This window comes from Quercus lobata, chromosome 6 (genome assembly GCF_001633185.2).
Source record: "Quercus lobata isolate SW786 chromosome 6, ValleyOak3.0 Primary Assembly, whole genome shotgun sequence".
Taxonomy (NCBI): domain Eukaryota; kingdom Viridiplantae; phylum Streptophyta; class Magnoliopsida; order Fagales; family Fagaceae; genus Quercus; species Quercus lobata.
The window spans coordinates 26,421,723-26,437,991 of NC_044909.1; the positions used below are offsets into that span (position 1 = coordinate 26,421,723).

At 36.8% G+C, this 16,269-nt stretch overlaps 1 protein-coding gene across 2 annotated transcripts; it reads left to right on the plus strand.

Moving 5' to 3' along the window:
• The first annotated feature begins 12,969 nt into the window (after window positions 1–12,969).
• LOC115995118 lies at window positions 12,970–16,269 on the plus strand. Of its 2 annotated transcripts, XM_031119555.1 has the most exons (3): window positions 12,971–13,232; window positions 13,464–15,086; window positions 15,306–16,269. In XM_031119555.1, exon 2 carries the CDS (start codon window positions 13,498–13,500, stop codon window positions 14,815–14,817), a length of 1,320 nt encoding a protein of 439 aa, XP_030975415.1. In that variant the 5' UTR covers window positions 12,971–13,232; window positions 13,464–13,497; the 3' UTR covers window positions 14,818–15,086; window positions 15,306–16,269. The 2 variants fall into 2 exon arrangements, with proteins under 2 accessions (XP_030975414.1, XP_030975415.1); XM_031119554.1 differs by having other exon boundaries at window positions 12,970–15,086.

The window sequence follows — 16,269 nt, forward strand, 5'->3', positions numbered from 1 at the left end:
TAGATCCTTAGGATTCAACTTGGTTTGCAATTTGTTTCTTCATTTTCTGTCATCAAGAACCTATCAAGATCCTATCTTGATTTTATTTTTTCTTATCCTCTACTAGTGAGCTTTTGTGAAGATGACACCAATAGTTTATAATAGAAGGAACAAGAAAGTTTTTGAAGCACATGAACCTGAGATGCAGGTTCATCCTAGGCAACAGCGGCAATCACACCAAGAAGGACTAGGTGACATTGGAGCAAACTGTGGAGCTGCTAAGGGGGCAGCTTGCTACCTTGACTAAGGAAGTGAGAAGAAATCGGCGTTATCTATAGGAAAAACACATGTTTGTATCACATACAAAACATACGCAGCGAAAAATTAACAGATTTACTTCATTCGCAATTGATAACATGTACTATGTAAATTTCAGAGTTTAAGAACAAGAAAGTGTACCTTGGTGTGGTGAAATTCAAAACCAAAGACTAGAAGTACTTGGGAACACTTTTAATCTTCACTCCAATTCCACTTTTACCCAAGAAGCGTGGTCTCTTAATCAGTTTATATGTATGTGTTCAAGGGAGAATAAGAGAGTGGCTTGCACTCACATACACACTATTTCCATTCATTACAAAATTTTGTAGGTTTATCTCCTTATATATAACTGATTATCTAACTGGGCTAACCTTTTGGGCCATTCCAATTGGGCTTTAATATGTGGCTTGGAATGGGACCAAAAGGGACAAATAAGACTCTAGCTCCAATGAGTTTTGGGCTTTTCTTTTAATTCTTGACAAATCCAAAATTACCATTAATTATATTTAATACTACTATATAAATATAATTGCATTCTAAGCTTTATTAATAAATTATATTTCAAGACTTTATTATACATTCAACCCCTTCATTAAAATATTCGTAGTAATACTAAGTCATGAATGTTGACTACCACTTTGAAGATTACTACATTTTAATCATTAAGTATCTGGTTTAATCCTTTAAATTATTAATCATATATTTATGAAATTTTCATAAATATATACTTTAGTAACTCCTTACTAAAGTGGTTAGACTTAACACTTTGAATAACCAAATCCATTAAACTTATCTCAATGAAATATTTTATATATTCGTTAAGAGATTATGAATTCCATCTTGAGAATATATGTTCCTTTAACACTAAATGTGGTTGCCCAACATACTGAGATTTTGATCGTGAATTTAGATTTTACTCCTGATATATCAAAGCAACCTACACTTCATGATCAGGTTTATTATTCTCTCAAGATTAAGAGTTGATCTAAATAGAAGTCGTGAAATTTATTATTCATTTGACAGTCGTTAGTAGAATAATAAATCTCACAGCGATCCAATTTAATATGTCTTAACACTTAAAACATATCAACTAGAAGTTTTCACTTCCATGATCAAGACAAATCATCTTAATTGATATGTTATATTCTTTGCAGATGAAATGCCCAATTTCATCATTAACTACGAACTTAAATTATGAGTTTACAAAGAACTTGTGATTTATATCTTCTGTGACTAAATCACATATTATGTATCTCATGGACTATATGATAATGTCCAAATATTCATGTTACCATTATTTTAGATAATAATAAAACAACTTTATTAATCACAACATAATGTTATACATAGCATCATACAATAGAATTTAAAGGGCACATATCCTAACATTATCATCCTAGAAATGATGATGAACTTGCTGAAGATACTGAAATTGGTAGTCACAGCAACTTTAGTAACCCAATTGGTCAGTTTAGAGGAGGTGTTTCAAGGTAAGTTTCTGGTCCTCCAAGGGGAGAACCAAAATGGGAATCAAACTTTAAGATTGAGTTACTTGAGTTCTATGGTAGCTTGAACCATGAAGAATTCATGAATTGGCTTAACCGAGTGGAAAGAATCTTTGATCTCCATGAGGTGCCAGATTCTAAGAAGGTGAAATTGATCTCTATCAAGTTGAGAGGAAAAGCTTCAGCCTAGTAGGAGTAGCTCCAAGTTCAAAGAGTTAGGATGGGTAAAAGAAAGATCCAAGATTGGTGCAAGATGAAGCAGAAAATGAGAAACTAGTTTCTGCCTTTCAATTATATGCAGTCCTTGTACAAACAACTGCATAATTTGAAGTAGCATGGTAATGTGGAAGAGTATATAGAGGCACTTTATCAACTGGTAGCTCAAGTAGACCTGAATAAGAGTGAAGAGCAGATGATTGCAAGGTTCTTGAATAGTCTTAAAACATTAATTCAAGATGCCTTATCATTGCACCAACTGTGGTCTATTTCTGAAGCTTACAGTAGAGCCTTGATGTTTGAGAAGCAACTTGCAAGAAAAGCTTTTGTGCAGTTCCAAGCTTATGGTGGTAGCAGAAGTACCCAAGTCAGTACTCAAGGAAGGCTAACTACTAACAGTGCATAGCCTTTCAAGATTGACAGTGTATGTCTGCCTTCAACTTCTGGTGCAGCCAAACCAGTCCCTAAAGCAGCACAAAGTTTTACATTAAAGTGCTACAAGTGTGGAGAAGCTGGACACAAGGCCATAAATTGCAAGAAAGTGGGAGTTAATGCTCAAGGCAAGGGTAAAACTTTGATGATCGAAGGCTGTGAAGACCAGGAAGATGAAGAATTTCCAATATATGAAAAAGAAGAAGAAGAAGAAGAAATGTGTGATAGTGTATTGATAATTGAAGACAATAGAGGAGGGGAATGCATTCAAGAACCCGTATATGATCAATTCGTGGAAGAAGAAGTAGATGCTTATATAAAGGAAGAAGAGGATTTATCATTAGTAACAAATGTCTTACAAGTTCCAAAGAAAGAAATGGAGGATGACAAGTGGCTTAGAATAAGTAGTTACGAGGATATGGTGCCACAAGAAGTTTTTTACAATCTTAAATCAAAGAATCAAGACTAGCCCCAACCACAAAAGCTATCTTGCTTCAAGAAAGGAGGTGAAGTTGGAGATTTTAGAAAGTGCTTAGTGTTCTTAATTAATGACGTTCAAGATTATGTTTTTTGTGATGTGACAACCATGGATGTGTGCCATCTCTTACTTGGGTGTGAAAGACTATGTCCATATTAAACCATTTAGGGTGGAAGGAGCAACACATCCAACTTATACAAGAAAAGAAATCATTACACATTGCAACCAAAGAAGGGGAAAGCTAGTCCCAAACCAATGGTCAAAATGAAGAAGGTTGGATGCAAGAGCATCTACATGGCTACTTGCACTTGCAGCCTTGACACAAAGCAACTACATACCTTAATCTCTAGCATGATGTAGTAGCTTAATACAACAACTAATGAGAGTGCAGATTAATGAAACTACCAGATTATATGCATTTCTCCAACAGTTTCAATGTGTATCTCATGCTGCCTTGTCATGCACCAGATCATCTCACAACTAGCCACACTTGAGGATAAGTGTGTTCCAAAGAGGGACAATCTTGATGAAGTTCATTTTCAAAGCTAGTTGTTTACTAGTGCTTATGTTGTATGATAAGTAGATCCTTTCACTTGTAACAGAAAGTTAGTTAATTGATAAATTGTTAGTGATAAAAGCAATAGCTTAGCAATTAGTTAGAGATGTTTGGTAGGCTTTGGCCAATCACATGGTAGGTTCTTGTTACTAACTTTCTGGCCAATCAATAGCTTGCTTATGTATCTAAAATAAGCAAGGTTGCCCTCATTGTAACTAGTTGAATTTGAATCCAAGAAACCTACCTATGAGGTATTATTCCAAGAGTGTCTCTTGAAGGGCTAGTTCATTCTTTCTTTTCTCTACGTAACTTAGCTTTCTAAAACATCTTTCATTTTCACCATTTTTTCTTCCATCATTGGCTTTATGTGGATTGGCTCTATTTAGGGTTTGTTGGTGCTTTGGTGATATTCTACTGATGTGGGACAAAAGGGAAGTGGAGAAAGTGAAGGAGGTAGATGGGTAGCTTTTAGTTCCTTCTAGATTTAAAAATGTGGTTGACCACTTCGAATGGGCATTCACGAGGGTGAATGAACCAAATGAAGATAGGGAGTGTCAACTGTTGTAGTTGGAGTTTTTTGGACTTTAAGTGTTGGGAAAACACATGCATTTCATACATGATATACACCAAAAAATAGTACAAATATAATCCATATGGTGTATAAACACATGCTTCTTATGAATTTAAAATTTACGGTTCAAAAGAAAACTTACCTTGATACCCTATATCTAACATTTTGGTTTCAAATTACTTCTTGAAAAAATCCAACAACTTGATCCTCTTGAAACCTCCTTGATCTTCACCTTAATGAATATCTACTTGGCCAAGAGTGTGAGAGCTTATTGTTGAGAATCCAAACCTTAACCATGTGATGTAGAGAAGGATAGAGAAAACTTCTTCTCCTCCCCCCCCCCCGCCCCTTTTTCCCCCCTCGCCCCTCCCCCCAAGTGAGTCCAATTCACCTTAAAAAAATCCCCAATGAGGAAGCATAAGATTCTTCCTCAAAGTCCTCCACAAACCATGAAGGAAGCAGAAGATTCTTCCTTAGGGGATCACACATCTGCACTACTCCTCAGGGAGTCCATTCCTACTACTCCTCAGTGAGTTTCTCATCCCCAAGCAAGTTATAAGACGTAGAAGATTCCTCCCTATGCACATCTACTCCTTAGTGAGTTTTCACCATTTCTAGTGGATCCAACAATCAAAACTGCTCGTGCACATATCCTCCGGGAGTTGAACATGCAGGCATAGTAGAAAATGGTAGGGATAGTGATGGAGAAAAAGACCAAGGTCAATCCGAGGCAAGAGCCTCACTAGAAAAGGTAGAGAAATAAGTGAAGAAGACAAGAGGAACAAGTCACTTGGAAAAGTTTGAGGCAAGAGCCTCGGATGGAAACTATAGAGACTATATCCTTTTGTTGTTTGTTGGGTTAGCTCATAAGAGCACCCTTGTTTGTATTTTTTTTTTTTTTTTTTAGTGACTCTAGGATAACGAGTCACTTGCCATTTGCTTGCAAGTAGCAAAACAGGTTCTAGGATAGTGTACTTGTCGTTGCTCATTTTCTGAGCAACAAAGGTGGGACTTTAGACATACGAATCCCATGCAACTCTTTGGAGTTGCATCTTACCCCATTTATGTGTGATATGTGTTGTGTGCGTGGGTTGGGCCCGAGCTGTATGTCGAAACAAAATGTTTTGTCTCTTATTCTTTTGATTCCATTAGCAAAGCTCATAAATCAAAAAGGGGCATCTATAGACACCGCATTTTGTACCCCTTATGACTCGGGCCCTCATTCCCCAATAATGCTCAAACTCTAAAACCTAAGGCTAGTTTAGAGCCCAATCAGATATCAAATTGATTTGAGAAGTGTTAAAATAGAAAATATAATCTATTAGCTAAGTAAAATTCTATTTTTGGAAATAAAAGACCAAAGTAGCCCTCGACCCATGTACGTGGGTAGCAGCCTGTGTACGCAACTAGGGTTTCAGAAGCATGAAAAATGAAAGTTTTCTACAATAATGGCTGAGGTTTGGAATGAATCCTGCATCGTCTAGGAGTCGTTCCAAACCCTATTTTTTCCACTATAAAAAGCCTTATATGGTACATTTTCAAAACACACAGAAATCCCATGGGAAAAACCTAAAATTTACTAGAAAATAGTTAATCAAAAAGGAAGTTTTTTACAAAACATCCTCAAGTCAATTTTATTTGATTGGGACCTTTTCTGGCCCCAATCTTTTTAGTTTAACATTGCTAATCGTTTATTTAATGACTTGTGATAGATTTGACTCAGGGGAACGGTTAAAATCAAAACTTGGGAATTCCTTTTTGAGGTATCAAGCTTCAACCTTTCTTTTTTCTTTTACTGTTTAATCTGTTTTTCTTGCTTTGTTTGTGTTATAACTTGTTTGTTTAAAGTAGGTTTATGTCTTTTTTGCATGTTCTGAGCATGTTAGATTGTTAGAATTAGGGTTTTCTTTTATGCTTTGTTTTTCTGTTTCGTATTTCTGGTTTAGCATTTTGAACAAGTCCCACGCACACATGCCATAAGCATGCGTACGTAGGTTAAATCTTGAGTACACAGGCCTCTAGCTGCATACGCAAGTACTAGCATAGACACCTTAATTCAAATTTCTTATGTTGTTTGGTTTGTTTGCTTCACATGTTTTGTCTATGTTTAAACCATTTTCTTATATTTATACATACTTGAGTCTTTGTCCTGTATGCTTGTTCATCTTTAATATGTTTAGATTAGGGTTTTATATTTATGTCTTGATTAAATACCATGATCATTCATTCACATGTACATGCACCATGCCATAGGTGCAGAGATGTTGCAAGGTAAGTAAGGCAGGTCATTCATTCATATGTACATGCATGTTGTTTGTTTAATCATCTCTTGATATATGTGTACAAAGTTGATGCCTCATTTTTTATTCATCATATGGCTTGCTTGTTGCCATATTGATGGTCATTGCTTCGCTGTCATGTTTGGGGTTGCTGCCTTGCCTTGAAATGTATGATAGGGTTTCACATGCTAAGGTTTCTTATATGTGTTTAGCTCTCTATTGCTTTATGGATAAATATGTGTTTTGGGGATGAATGATGTCATGTTGTATGTTAGATGCATGCTAACGTGTGTGTGAGTTAGAATACAAGTGTTGAATTTGCTTTTTTATAAGGTTAGGACATAAGACATAACGATGGGAGGCCAACCTTAGATTTGGGTGATCTTAGGTGCTTACCACCTTCCCAAGAATGTACCTAATTTTCGAACTCATACTTTGGTAGTAAGATCAAAGGTCCTTCCTCGAAAAGGACGCTATATATATGATTCCTAGATCATTGCAAAAACTAGGTGGGGGCTCCAAAAAGACCCCTTGTGTCCACAAAGACTCATCCAGTAATGACGAGGATACTATTTCGGCTAGTAAGCAAGTGGCTCGATTTCTCCAACGACATTTGGATTGAGGAGGTAATGATATTATGCCCTCTGGGGTTATGCACGTAGCACATCACATTAGGAGCCAATGTTCAATGGAGACAACTAGTTCTTCATCTTAGTACCACATTGTTTCTGGCAGGGGTTCTTCACTATTTCCCCATACCAAGGAGGGAGGAGGCCCAAAGGGTGACGAGCTTGAGGATGAGCTCATGTTCGATGTAGACGTATACTTATAGTCTGACGATGCAAATGGGCTAAGCCCTGGCACTTCTAGGCACAATACTCGTAGACTGAGGTTTTCATCATGTTAGGCTGGATGAGAGACCTACATTGGAGAGATTGATGAGGGCATTGACAACACTCATCTACAACATGACTTCAAGACGCATCCTTTAGCTCAAGCTCGGAAGGCTCAGGTATGCTCCTTCTTCCCTTCCACATGTTAGTTTAGGATGTGTATATGTGTGTGTAGATACCGTATTTTGTCTGCCCACGATTTGTGTGCCAGACCCTGAAAATTTCAAAAATATTATCTTTTCTCCATGGGGCCATGGAAACATCTAGATTGATGTGGCACAACCTGTTCGAGAATCGGAGTACTCAAAGTGCATTTTTTAGTCAAATTGACCAAAATGTCCCTAGTCAACCTCGGGTTGACCAAAAGTCAAACAAGGTCAAAGTCCACCCGAAACAACATTTTTCATGATTTTACATCAAACTCGAGTCACTTAGAGATTTTTGTCAAATTTGACCAAGTTTGACCCGACGTTGACTCCTAAGGGCACCAGAAACCCTAATTTTGATCTGATCGTCAAAATAGGTTAGGACCAACCATTGTGAAGATTATCAATTCCCTTCCAATGACTATTCATGGGTCAAAATCGGAGTTAAAATGGTTGAGATATCTATAAAACTATGCAAAGCGCGTCAGCATGCTTCCTAAGGCCATAACTTTTGATCCAACCATTGTATTTCCAATTTCTTTATTTTTATGGAAACTAGACATCCAGAGCTTTCCAGGGACACCAAGATCAGGTCAATTCAAGTCGAGGAAGACCTTCAAATATGCGTCCAAAACTGAACCAGAAAAAGCTAAAATTGCTGATGTCATCAGGGGTGGTCGATGGCCCTTGTGTGGCCGCTGGTGGTGGCCAGTGGCCACTCAAGGGCCGATGGAAGTTGAAGGGTCATAATTCCACTATAATTGCTTCCAAGCCCCTTATTTTGCCAAAAAAAATAATAATAATAAAAAGAAGAAGAAGATTTTGGGCAGTTTTCTAGGCAGATTCTCTCTTTCTTCTCTTTAATTTCTCTCTCAAACATATCCAAACATATTTGATTCTTATCTTTTCTCCACAATCACAAGGTAATGTTCTCACTCTTAATCTCTCTCCTTGGTTCTATACCTTGGACTTGAGGCTTAGGGGTGTGGATGTAGCTTTTTAGCTACAGTCCACTCCCATTTCTTTTCCTAGAATGTTCATGCTTTATCTTGCATGTTTTTAGCTTTATCTTACTTTCTAGAATGTTCTATGGTTTTTCTAGCATGTTTTCTTTCTTTTTGCCATGATTTATCACTTTAATGTTGTTGGCCTAGCCTTCTTGGGCTAGGATATATCTAAATTTAATATTTGTGCTTAGATCCACATGCTTTTAGGCTCCTTGCCATGTTTATGCTTAGATCTACATGTTTACGCTTAGATCTACATGTTTACGCTTAGATCTACATAGCTTTTGCTTTCTATGCCATGTTTATGTTTAGATCTATGTCTCTTTAGGCCCCATATCCTGCCTATGCTTAGATTTATGTGTTTATGTGCTCCGTGCCATACTTATGTGCTTAGATCTATATGTTGGTTGCTATGCCATGTGCTTCTATAGCCCTTTTGCTCCTTGATGTCTTTCTTTCTTGTGTTTTGGCCCTTATTGGTAGGGTGTAGATCTAGATCCCATGGTTTAGGCCTATATTAAAGAGTTTGGATCATTTCCCTATATGCATGTGTTATGTTCTTATTCAGTTAGGTTACTGAACTTTGCATGCAAAACACAAAGCTCCTTAGCTTGATTTTGACCATTACTTCAGTCAATCTATTCGCAATCAAACAAAAAAGTGATTATTAAACTCGAAACTCAAAGATCAAGGCTAAAAAAGACCTCAATCAGAAAAATATTGACTTGAGAATGTTTTGTGAAAAACTCCCTCTTAGATTCACTATTTCTGGTGAATCTTGTGTTTTTCTTTATGATTTTCTGTGTGTGTTGAAAAGGTACCATGTATGGTTTTTTATAGTAAAAAAAAAAATGAGGGTTTAGAACGTCTCTCAAACGATGTGGGATTCATTCCAAAACCAAACTTTAATGCAAAAAAACTTGTCTTTCATAGTTTTTGGAACACTAGCATGCATACGCATGCCCGTGTATGTGTATGCATGCATGAAGCATATGCACTCAAATCTTGAGCATGCATGTGCATACGCCCTAGGGTTTCCATGGCCTTTATTTTCCTTTATTTTCCATGCCCTAGGGTTTCCATGGCCTAAATATATGATGAATAACTTAAAAGATTAAATCGGGTACTCAAGGATTAAGATATAGTAATCTTCAAAGTGGTAATCTACATTCATAATTTTGTATTACTACGAATATTTTATGAAGGGGTTGCATGTATAATAAAGTCTTAGGATATAATTTATTAATAAGGCCTAAAGTGCAATTATATTTAATATCACTATATAAATATAATTAATGGTAACTTTGGACTTGTCAAGAGTTAACAGAAAAGTCCAAGGCCCATTGGAGCTAGAGTCTTATTTGTTCCCTTTTAGTCCCACTCCAAGCCACATACTAAAGCCCAATTGGAATGGCCCAAAAGCCTAGTCCAATTAGATAATCAGTCAAATATAAGGAGAGAAACATACAGAATTTCATAAGAGTTTTTTATAAGGAATGAAATGGTGTGTATGTGAGTGTAAGCCACTCTCTTATTCTCTCTTTGGAAACTGATTGAGAGACCACACTTCTTGGGCATAAAGTGGAATTGGAGTGAAGATTAAAACTTCTAATTTTTGGTTTTGAATTTCACTGCACCAAGGTACGCTCATTTGTTCTTGAATTTTGAAATTTGCATAGTACATGTTATCAATTGCGAATGAAATAGATCCATTAATTTTTCCACTGCGTATGTCTTGTATGCAATACAAACATGTATTTTTCCAACAGCTACAACAAATTTTGTAGCTAAAGTTTGTCGCATTTAAGCCACTAAAACATCACATAGTATCACAAAAGAAAGAGAGAGAGACAGGAAGAACAAGGGCAAAGCCCAACCAAAAGTACACAGTTTTCCTTGAAACCAAAGCTAGTCATGGCCTCGATGCGTCACCATTCTATCGCCCATTGGATGTCCACAGAAGTAAGATGCTTCAATAGTTCACTAAGCTTGACAAGATCCATCTCTTTGTCTTTAATCTTGCGATCACGATAATGCTTTGGTTGATACCGATTAGATGAATAAGGGGAGGATGAGTCAATTTGAGCTTCTCATACAACCATATCTCAGGGAGAGAAAAAGAGAGCATGAGTGTGAATGGAAAAAGGAGAGATAAAAGAAAAAGATCAAAAAGTGAGAAATATTCAAAGACGATATAAAGAGCCTCGATGGGTCGAAAACCTAAAGGTGATCCATGCAAAAATTAGAGGAATCCCTCTAGGTTAAGGAAACCTAGGAAAGAATTAGGGATTATACCTAAAGAAGAAGAGGACTTCCCACAAAGAGTGTTGCTTCCTCCCTATGAACAACATCCAAACCATTAAGGGTTTCAACCAAGATAATGGCTAGTGGGCTCCCACTCCCTAGATGTTTAACTACATAAAGAATTTCAGGATCCACATGAGGTGTTTCATGCACCAAGAAGAACCTTGCAAGAATGAAAAGGAAAAAAAACTTTGAGATGATGGGAACATTTCATTCTAGCCAATGGAACCTCTTTCTTAGAGAAATACTTGAAAACCATGAAGACATTCATCTTATTAGACTTACACCATCTCTTTGTCATAGCTAGAGGAATCCTCAAAAGTTGATTAGTTTGGTCAGAAAGATCTTCCTCGAGAGTAGGAAGAATGATAGCACTAAAGTTGTGCTCACCCAAGATTGCACCAAATTACTTAAGAGTGGGGCATAATTTCACACCATTGAATTGGAAAACATGCCAAGTAGGAATCCAAAACTCAGTAGCTGCACACAGAAGAGGCTCATCCGCTTTGATTTGTTGAAAGAAAGAAATACAAGAGAGACCAAGAGGGATGAGAGCATCCTTGAAATTGAGATTAAGCTTGTTAATCCATATAGAGACCTCCAAATAAGTGAATTCTACCCTTGGGAATCTCGTAAACTGGTTCCTAAGCTTAAAACATGTTTTATGAAGGTTTGGAAACCTCTCATGGCTGTTTTATAATGGAAAAAGTTAGCTAGAGTTTTTTGCTTGGCGGCATGCATGTGCATGGTCCTAGATGCATACACATTGTCAAAGCCCACACACACATACACTTGTAGGCATACTCATGTTCACTGGGGTTTTAGATTCCCTTTCCTATTTGGAATGTGATTTCCACACCAAAGCTTCTCTCATGATTCCTATGGCTTAAGGGATTGCTCAAGACAGAATTCAAACTCAAAATTTCATTCAAAGCAAAGAAAAAAAGCAAGATAAATATAAAATGCATGCACATCCCATGAGTTGTGAATAAGTACATATCCTAAATTAAAAGTAGAAATGTAAAGATGTTCTTAAATACAACCCAATGTCTCAAATAAAATGTAAGTGCAGAAGATATGCTAAAAAGGAAAAGGAAAAGGAAAAAGAAAAGAAACTAGCTATATGTTTATGTTTGTTTGTTTGTCTGTGTCTACTATAGGGATCATTGCTAGTAATGCCTCTTCCTTGGCCGAGAACTCGGGGTCGCCTCTTGATCATCATCATCAACTTGGGCATACCCACCAGGCTCGTAGATCTGCTTGGAATACTCAGTCACCTCCAGCTTGAGGTTCCTAGCAAGCCAAACCAACTCCTCATGCTCCACTACAGTGGGCTGAATTTGAAAATGGACAGTGTTAATACTTAAAAAACTAAATTAAAGAACACTCTTGACCCTTGAAATTTGAGATTGTTTCATTTTAAACTTTTATTTTTCATTCCATTTCATATATGGCAATTCCAATAGAGACATCTTGGATTCAAATCCTCAATTCTCTATTGTAACTATTGATTTTTTTTATTAAAAGAATTGAAACATGAAAAATATAAATATAAAATGTGAACATGAAAAAAATCAAAAGAAGTTAAGGGTATGCTTGATAGACTGTAATAGGCACTGTAATTTAATAGTTATTCCTATGATTTAACTATTCTTTAATTTGGTTATATTTTTATTATATAGAATAGTCATTCGTGATGAATAGCTATTCTTCAAAATGAGGAATTACTATTACTCTCTAAAAAATGTGTAATAGTTATGTCTTTGTAGGTGCAATAATTTATAAAATTAATATATTTTCAAATAAATAAACTTTTCATGCACACGTAACAATTATAAAAATAAAAAAGTATAAAAAATAACCCATCTCTTTCGAATTTAAAAAATATTATTTTTAAGGAAAAATAATTATATTAGTAAGATATTTCTAAAAATAAATATTTAAGTTTTATTACCTAATATTACAACTCAAAACCAAACTTATGAATTATGCATAGGTTTATTTATTTTATTATAACATATTTTATTTTCAATAATAAAGATTAAAATTCTTATATAGTGTACCAACGTAATATATGTCCTTAGAGTATATATTAATTATTTATTTTAAGAAACTTTTTTATAAAAAATTTAAAAAAAAACTATCAAATTTTTTGACAACTTTTTTAATTTTTCAGAAAAAGTTTCCATTAGTTATAAAGTAATCAGGGAAATCCCAAACCCTGGGACAGCGAGTGCGGTGCACTCCCGGAGGAGTTAGTTTAGGACAATCCCAGATAAAATCTCTTTATCGTCCGACAGACAGAGACTCTCGGTTAAACACTTACTTGCTGCCTTGAGTTTACTTGCTTGACTTTACTTTACTATTCCAACTAATCTTACTACTCTAAGCACCCACCTTATTCATCCAAAAAAACAACAAACAACAATCATACATAGTTCACATACGTACATCATGTAATCAAAGTTTTCCAATCTCTTTCTCTCCCAAGTCCCTATTTTGCCAACAGCTTCCAAATCCAAATCACTAAAGCTATAGGGCTTTCAAGGTAAGCACTTTTCTTCAATTTTTGCTAAGACCACTTGTTTTTTCTTTTGGTTCCCGAACTATATAGTCTTCTTCTTCTTCTTCTTCTTCTACAATTGTAGTTGTTAAAAAATGGGAGTCAATATTGAATTTCAATTGGGTATTATATGCTGATAAATTGAATAATAGTAGTAAATAATGAAATGATGTGTCCAAATCCTAATCCTAATCCTAATCCTAATCCTCCGAAAAGAAAGAAATGGAGTGAGCCAGAAGAGAAAACCCTAATGGTAAAGTATGGAGAGATGGTGTGCGATGGGAGCCTGGGCAAGATGAAAACCCGTGAGAAGAAATTCAGACCCATTGCTTGTTATGTCAATTCGGTCCACCATGCCCGCGACCCTATTGCCTTCCCTTGGTTTTGGACTTGGAAGGATGTGTCCACCAAGGTCCAGAACATGAGGCACCAGTACTTGCTTGTTAAGCAAAAGATCAAGAAGCCCGACTCTGAAGATGATTTTGATTGGCTTGAGGGCCTTACCCATTGGTCCAATTTTTTGAGGTATAAGGAGGTTTTTGGGGATGTTCCCATTGCCAACGCCAATGGTAATGGTACTACTAGTACTAGTAATGATTTGGTGACTGAGCCTGAGCTTGAGCCTGAGCCTGAGACTGGTTTCATTGGGAGGCGGATGAATATGATGGAGTTTGGCCAAATGGGTAATGAGGGGGATGGGGATTTTTCAGTCGCTGTGGCTGTGGCTGAGATTAATGGCGTTGATGAGAATGGGGTGATGGGTTTGGGCTTTGACTATGAGGGGGAGGAAGCCGAGGAGAATTACAATGGAAATGATCGGATGAGGAAGGGGAGGGATGATGGTTTTGTGTATGAAGAAGTGGAAATGAATGGGTCTAATTCTAAGAGGAAGAAGAAAACAAACAAGAAGAAGAAGCAGCAGCAGAAGAAGAAGAAGAGGAAAGTGTTGATGGGGTTGGAGAATAACGCTTGGGGATTTCTTGGGAACCAATTGGGGAAGTTGAGGGAATTGGAGGCTCACTTTGAGCAGCGTGAGGTGGAGAGACAGTGTGAGAGACAGAGGAGGGAGAGTGCTCGTGTGGAGATCGAAAAAGAATGGGAACAGAAATGGGAAGAGAGGGAGACAGAGAGGGAGGAGCATGAGAAGGCTAGAGAGAAGTTGAGAAAGCAGATAGTTCGAGACTGGGAAGTTATGGGAAATGATATTGAGGAGAGGGAAAGAAGAAGAAGAGAAGAAGAGTTATTTCACGTGAGGGAACAGCAAGAGAGGATAAATAGGAGAAGATCAGAGTGGAAGACGAGGATTGATGAGATGCTGAGTCAGCATCGGGCAGAAATGGATCAGATTCAGACCCGAATTCTCCATGAGCAACAAAACCTTACTAGCCAGGTTCTTGGGATTGTCTCTCAATGGACTACTCATCCAACTGGGCTTTCTGATCATACTAGTGCTAGCAACCACTATCTTTCACAAATGATGCAGAATTTGCACCATGTGAATGGTATGGTTCATGGAGATGCTAGGGTTGAGGGAGACAATCAGGATGACCAATTCATTGTTGACGGGTAAGTTGTTTGAAAGAATATTTTCTGCTTGCTTTGCTGAAGTGAGAGTTTAAGAATGATAATGGAAATGGAAAAAAGTGTAAAGGTCAGAGCATTTTTGAATACATTCTAATGTGTACTTTCTTCAAATAGGTATTGTTATATACTGATCTGTGTAGTATGGATTCTAGTCAATAAGGTATAAATTTATCTGTTTAAATTTTTTTATGCAGTCATCTCTTCTATAAATAAAGAAATCCTTTTGATATATTCTCTGGCTAAAAAAGGATACAGGTATGATGAATGTTAAATAAACTATGTTTTTAACTGATTTTCAGTGTTTCTTTTACAGTCAATGAGTCAAAGCTATAACTCTCTTTTCAACTAAGCCTCGAAGCTTCAACTCTCAACTCAACTAAACTTTAATCTCAATTAAATTAAATAAGGCTCATAATTGACCTAATCATTTATTTATATTTTTTCTCTTTTGCTGGGTGTATTTGACCTGAGAAGATGAAAAAATACTGAAAAGAAGGGCTGAGCTATGACCATTATTCCAGTTTGTCTACGCACAAGTAAAGCTATCCTAAGATGTGTTGTGGGGTTACTTCAACAGAGATCACTGTCAATTTAATATGTAGATACACTGTGGGACTGAATTAGCGGAAATTGAAAGGTAGTGGCGTATTTACTGTCATCTCTTGTTGTTATGAGGCTGTTCTCCATAGTGCATCGACTAACTCTTTCCCCTTGTGGAGTATTTGGGGTACTAAGGCCACTAAGGGGGTTTCGTTCTTTGTTTGGACAGCAGCCTGGGGAAAGATTCTAATTTTTGATTTATCAAGTGTGGATTTACCCTAGTTGGATGGTGTTGTATGTGTCGATTTAGTGGGGAGACAATAGACCATTTGTTGATCGATTGTGATGTTGCTTATGGCTTATGGATCTTGGTTTTTAGAATGTTTGGAATCCTGATACAGGAGCATCAAAGTAGTTGTTTCCATTAGCAGCCTTGAAACAAGGCAGCCAATCCTTGATTTAGCAGTCAGTGCAAGTTACATCAGTTCAGTAGCTGAGTTCAGCCGTGCAGTAGCCTACCTTATTGTGATCTAACACTTCCAGCAGCGAACCAGGTTTAAGATTTGATGGTTAACTAAGTTCCTAAGGCAATTCCAAGTCAGTTGTAATTGGAGGGAGCATGGTAGGCTGGAGTTCTCTGCTGTGACAGTTGGAGAAGTCTAAGCAGTTAGACCTGTAACCAAACAGCTAGCAGTTATTGTATCAGCAGCCAGTTAGATCCACTTGTACTTAGTTAATAAATGTGTTAGCTGATTGGATAAGCTTTAACCAATCAGATTTAGTCTTGATTAGAACCAATCCAATGGCTTTTAGCATAGTGTAGATTGTATAAATAGCATATCAGGAGAATTTGTAATCTATTTTTGAGTTAGTGAATGAGATACGCTCTGAGAGCTTT

Coding starts and splice junctions, on each gene's coding strand:
- LOC115995118 (XM_031119554.1), top strand. CDS start 13,414: ATGATGTGTCCAAATCCTAATCCTAATCCTAATCCTAATCCTCCGAAA.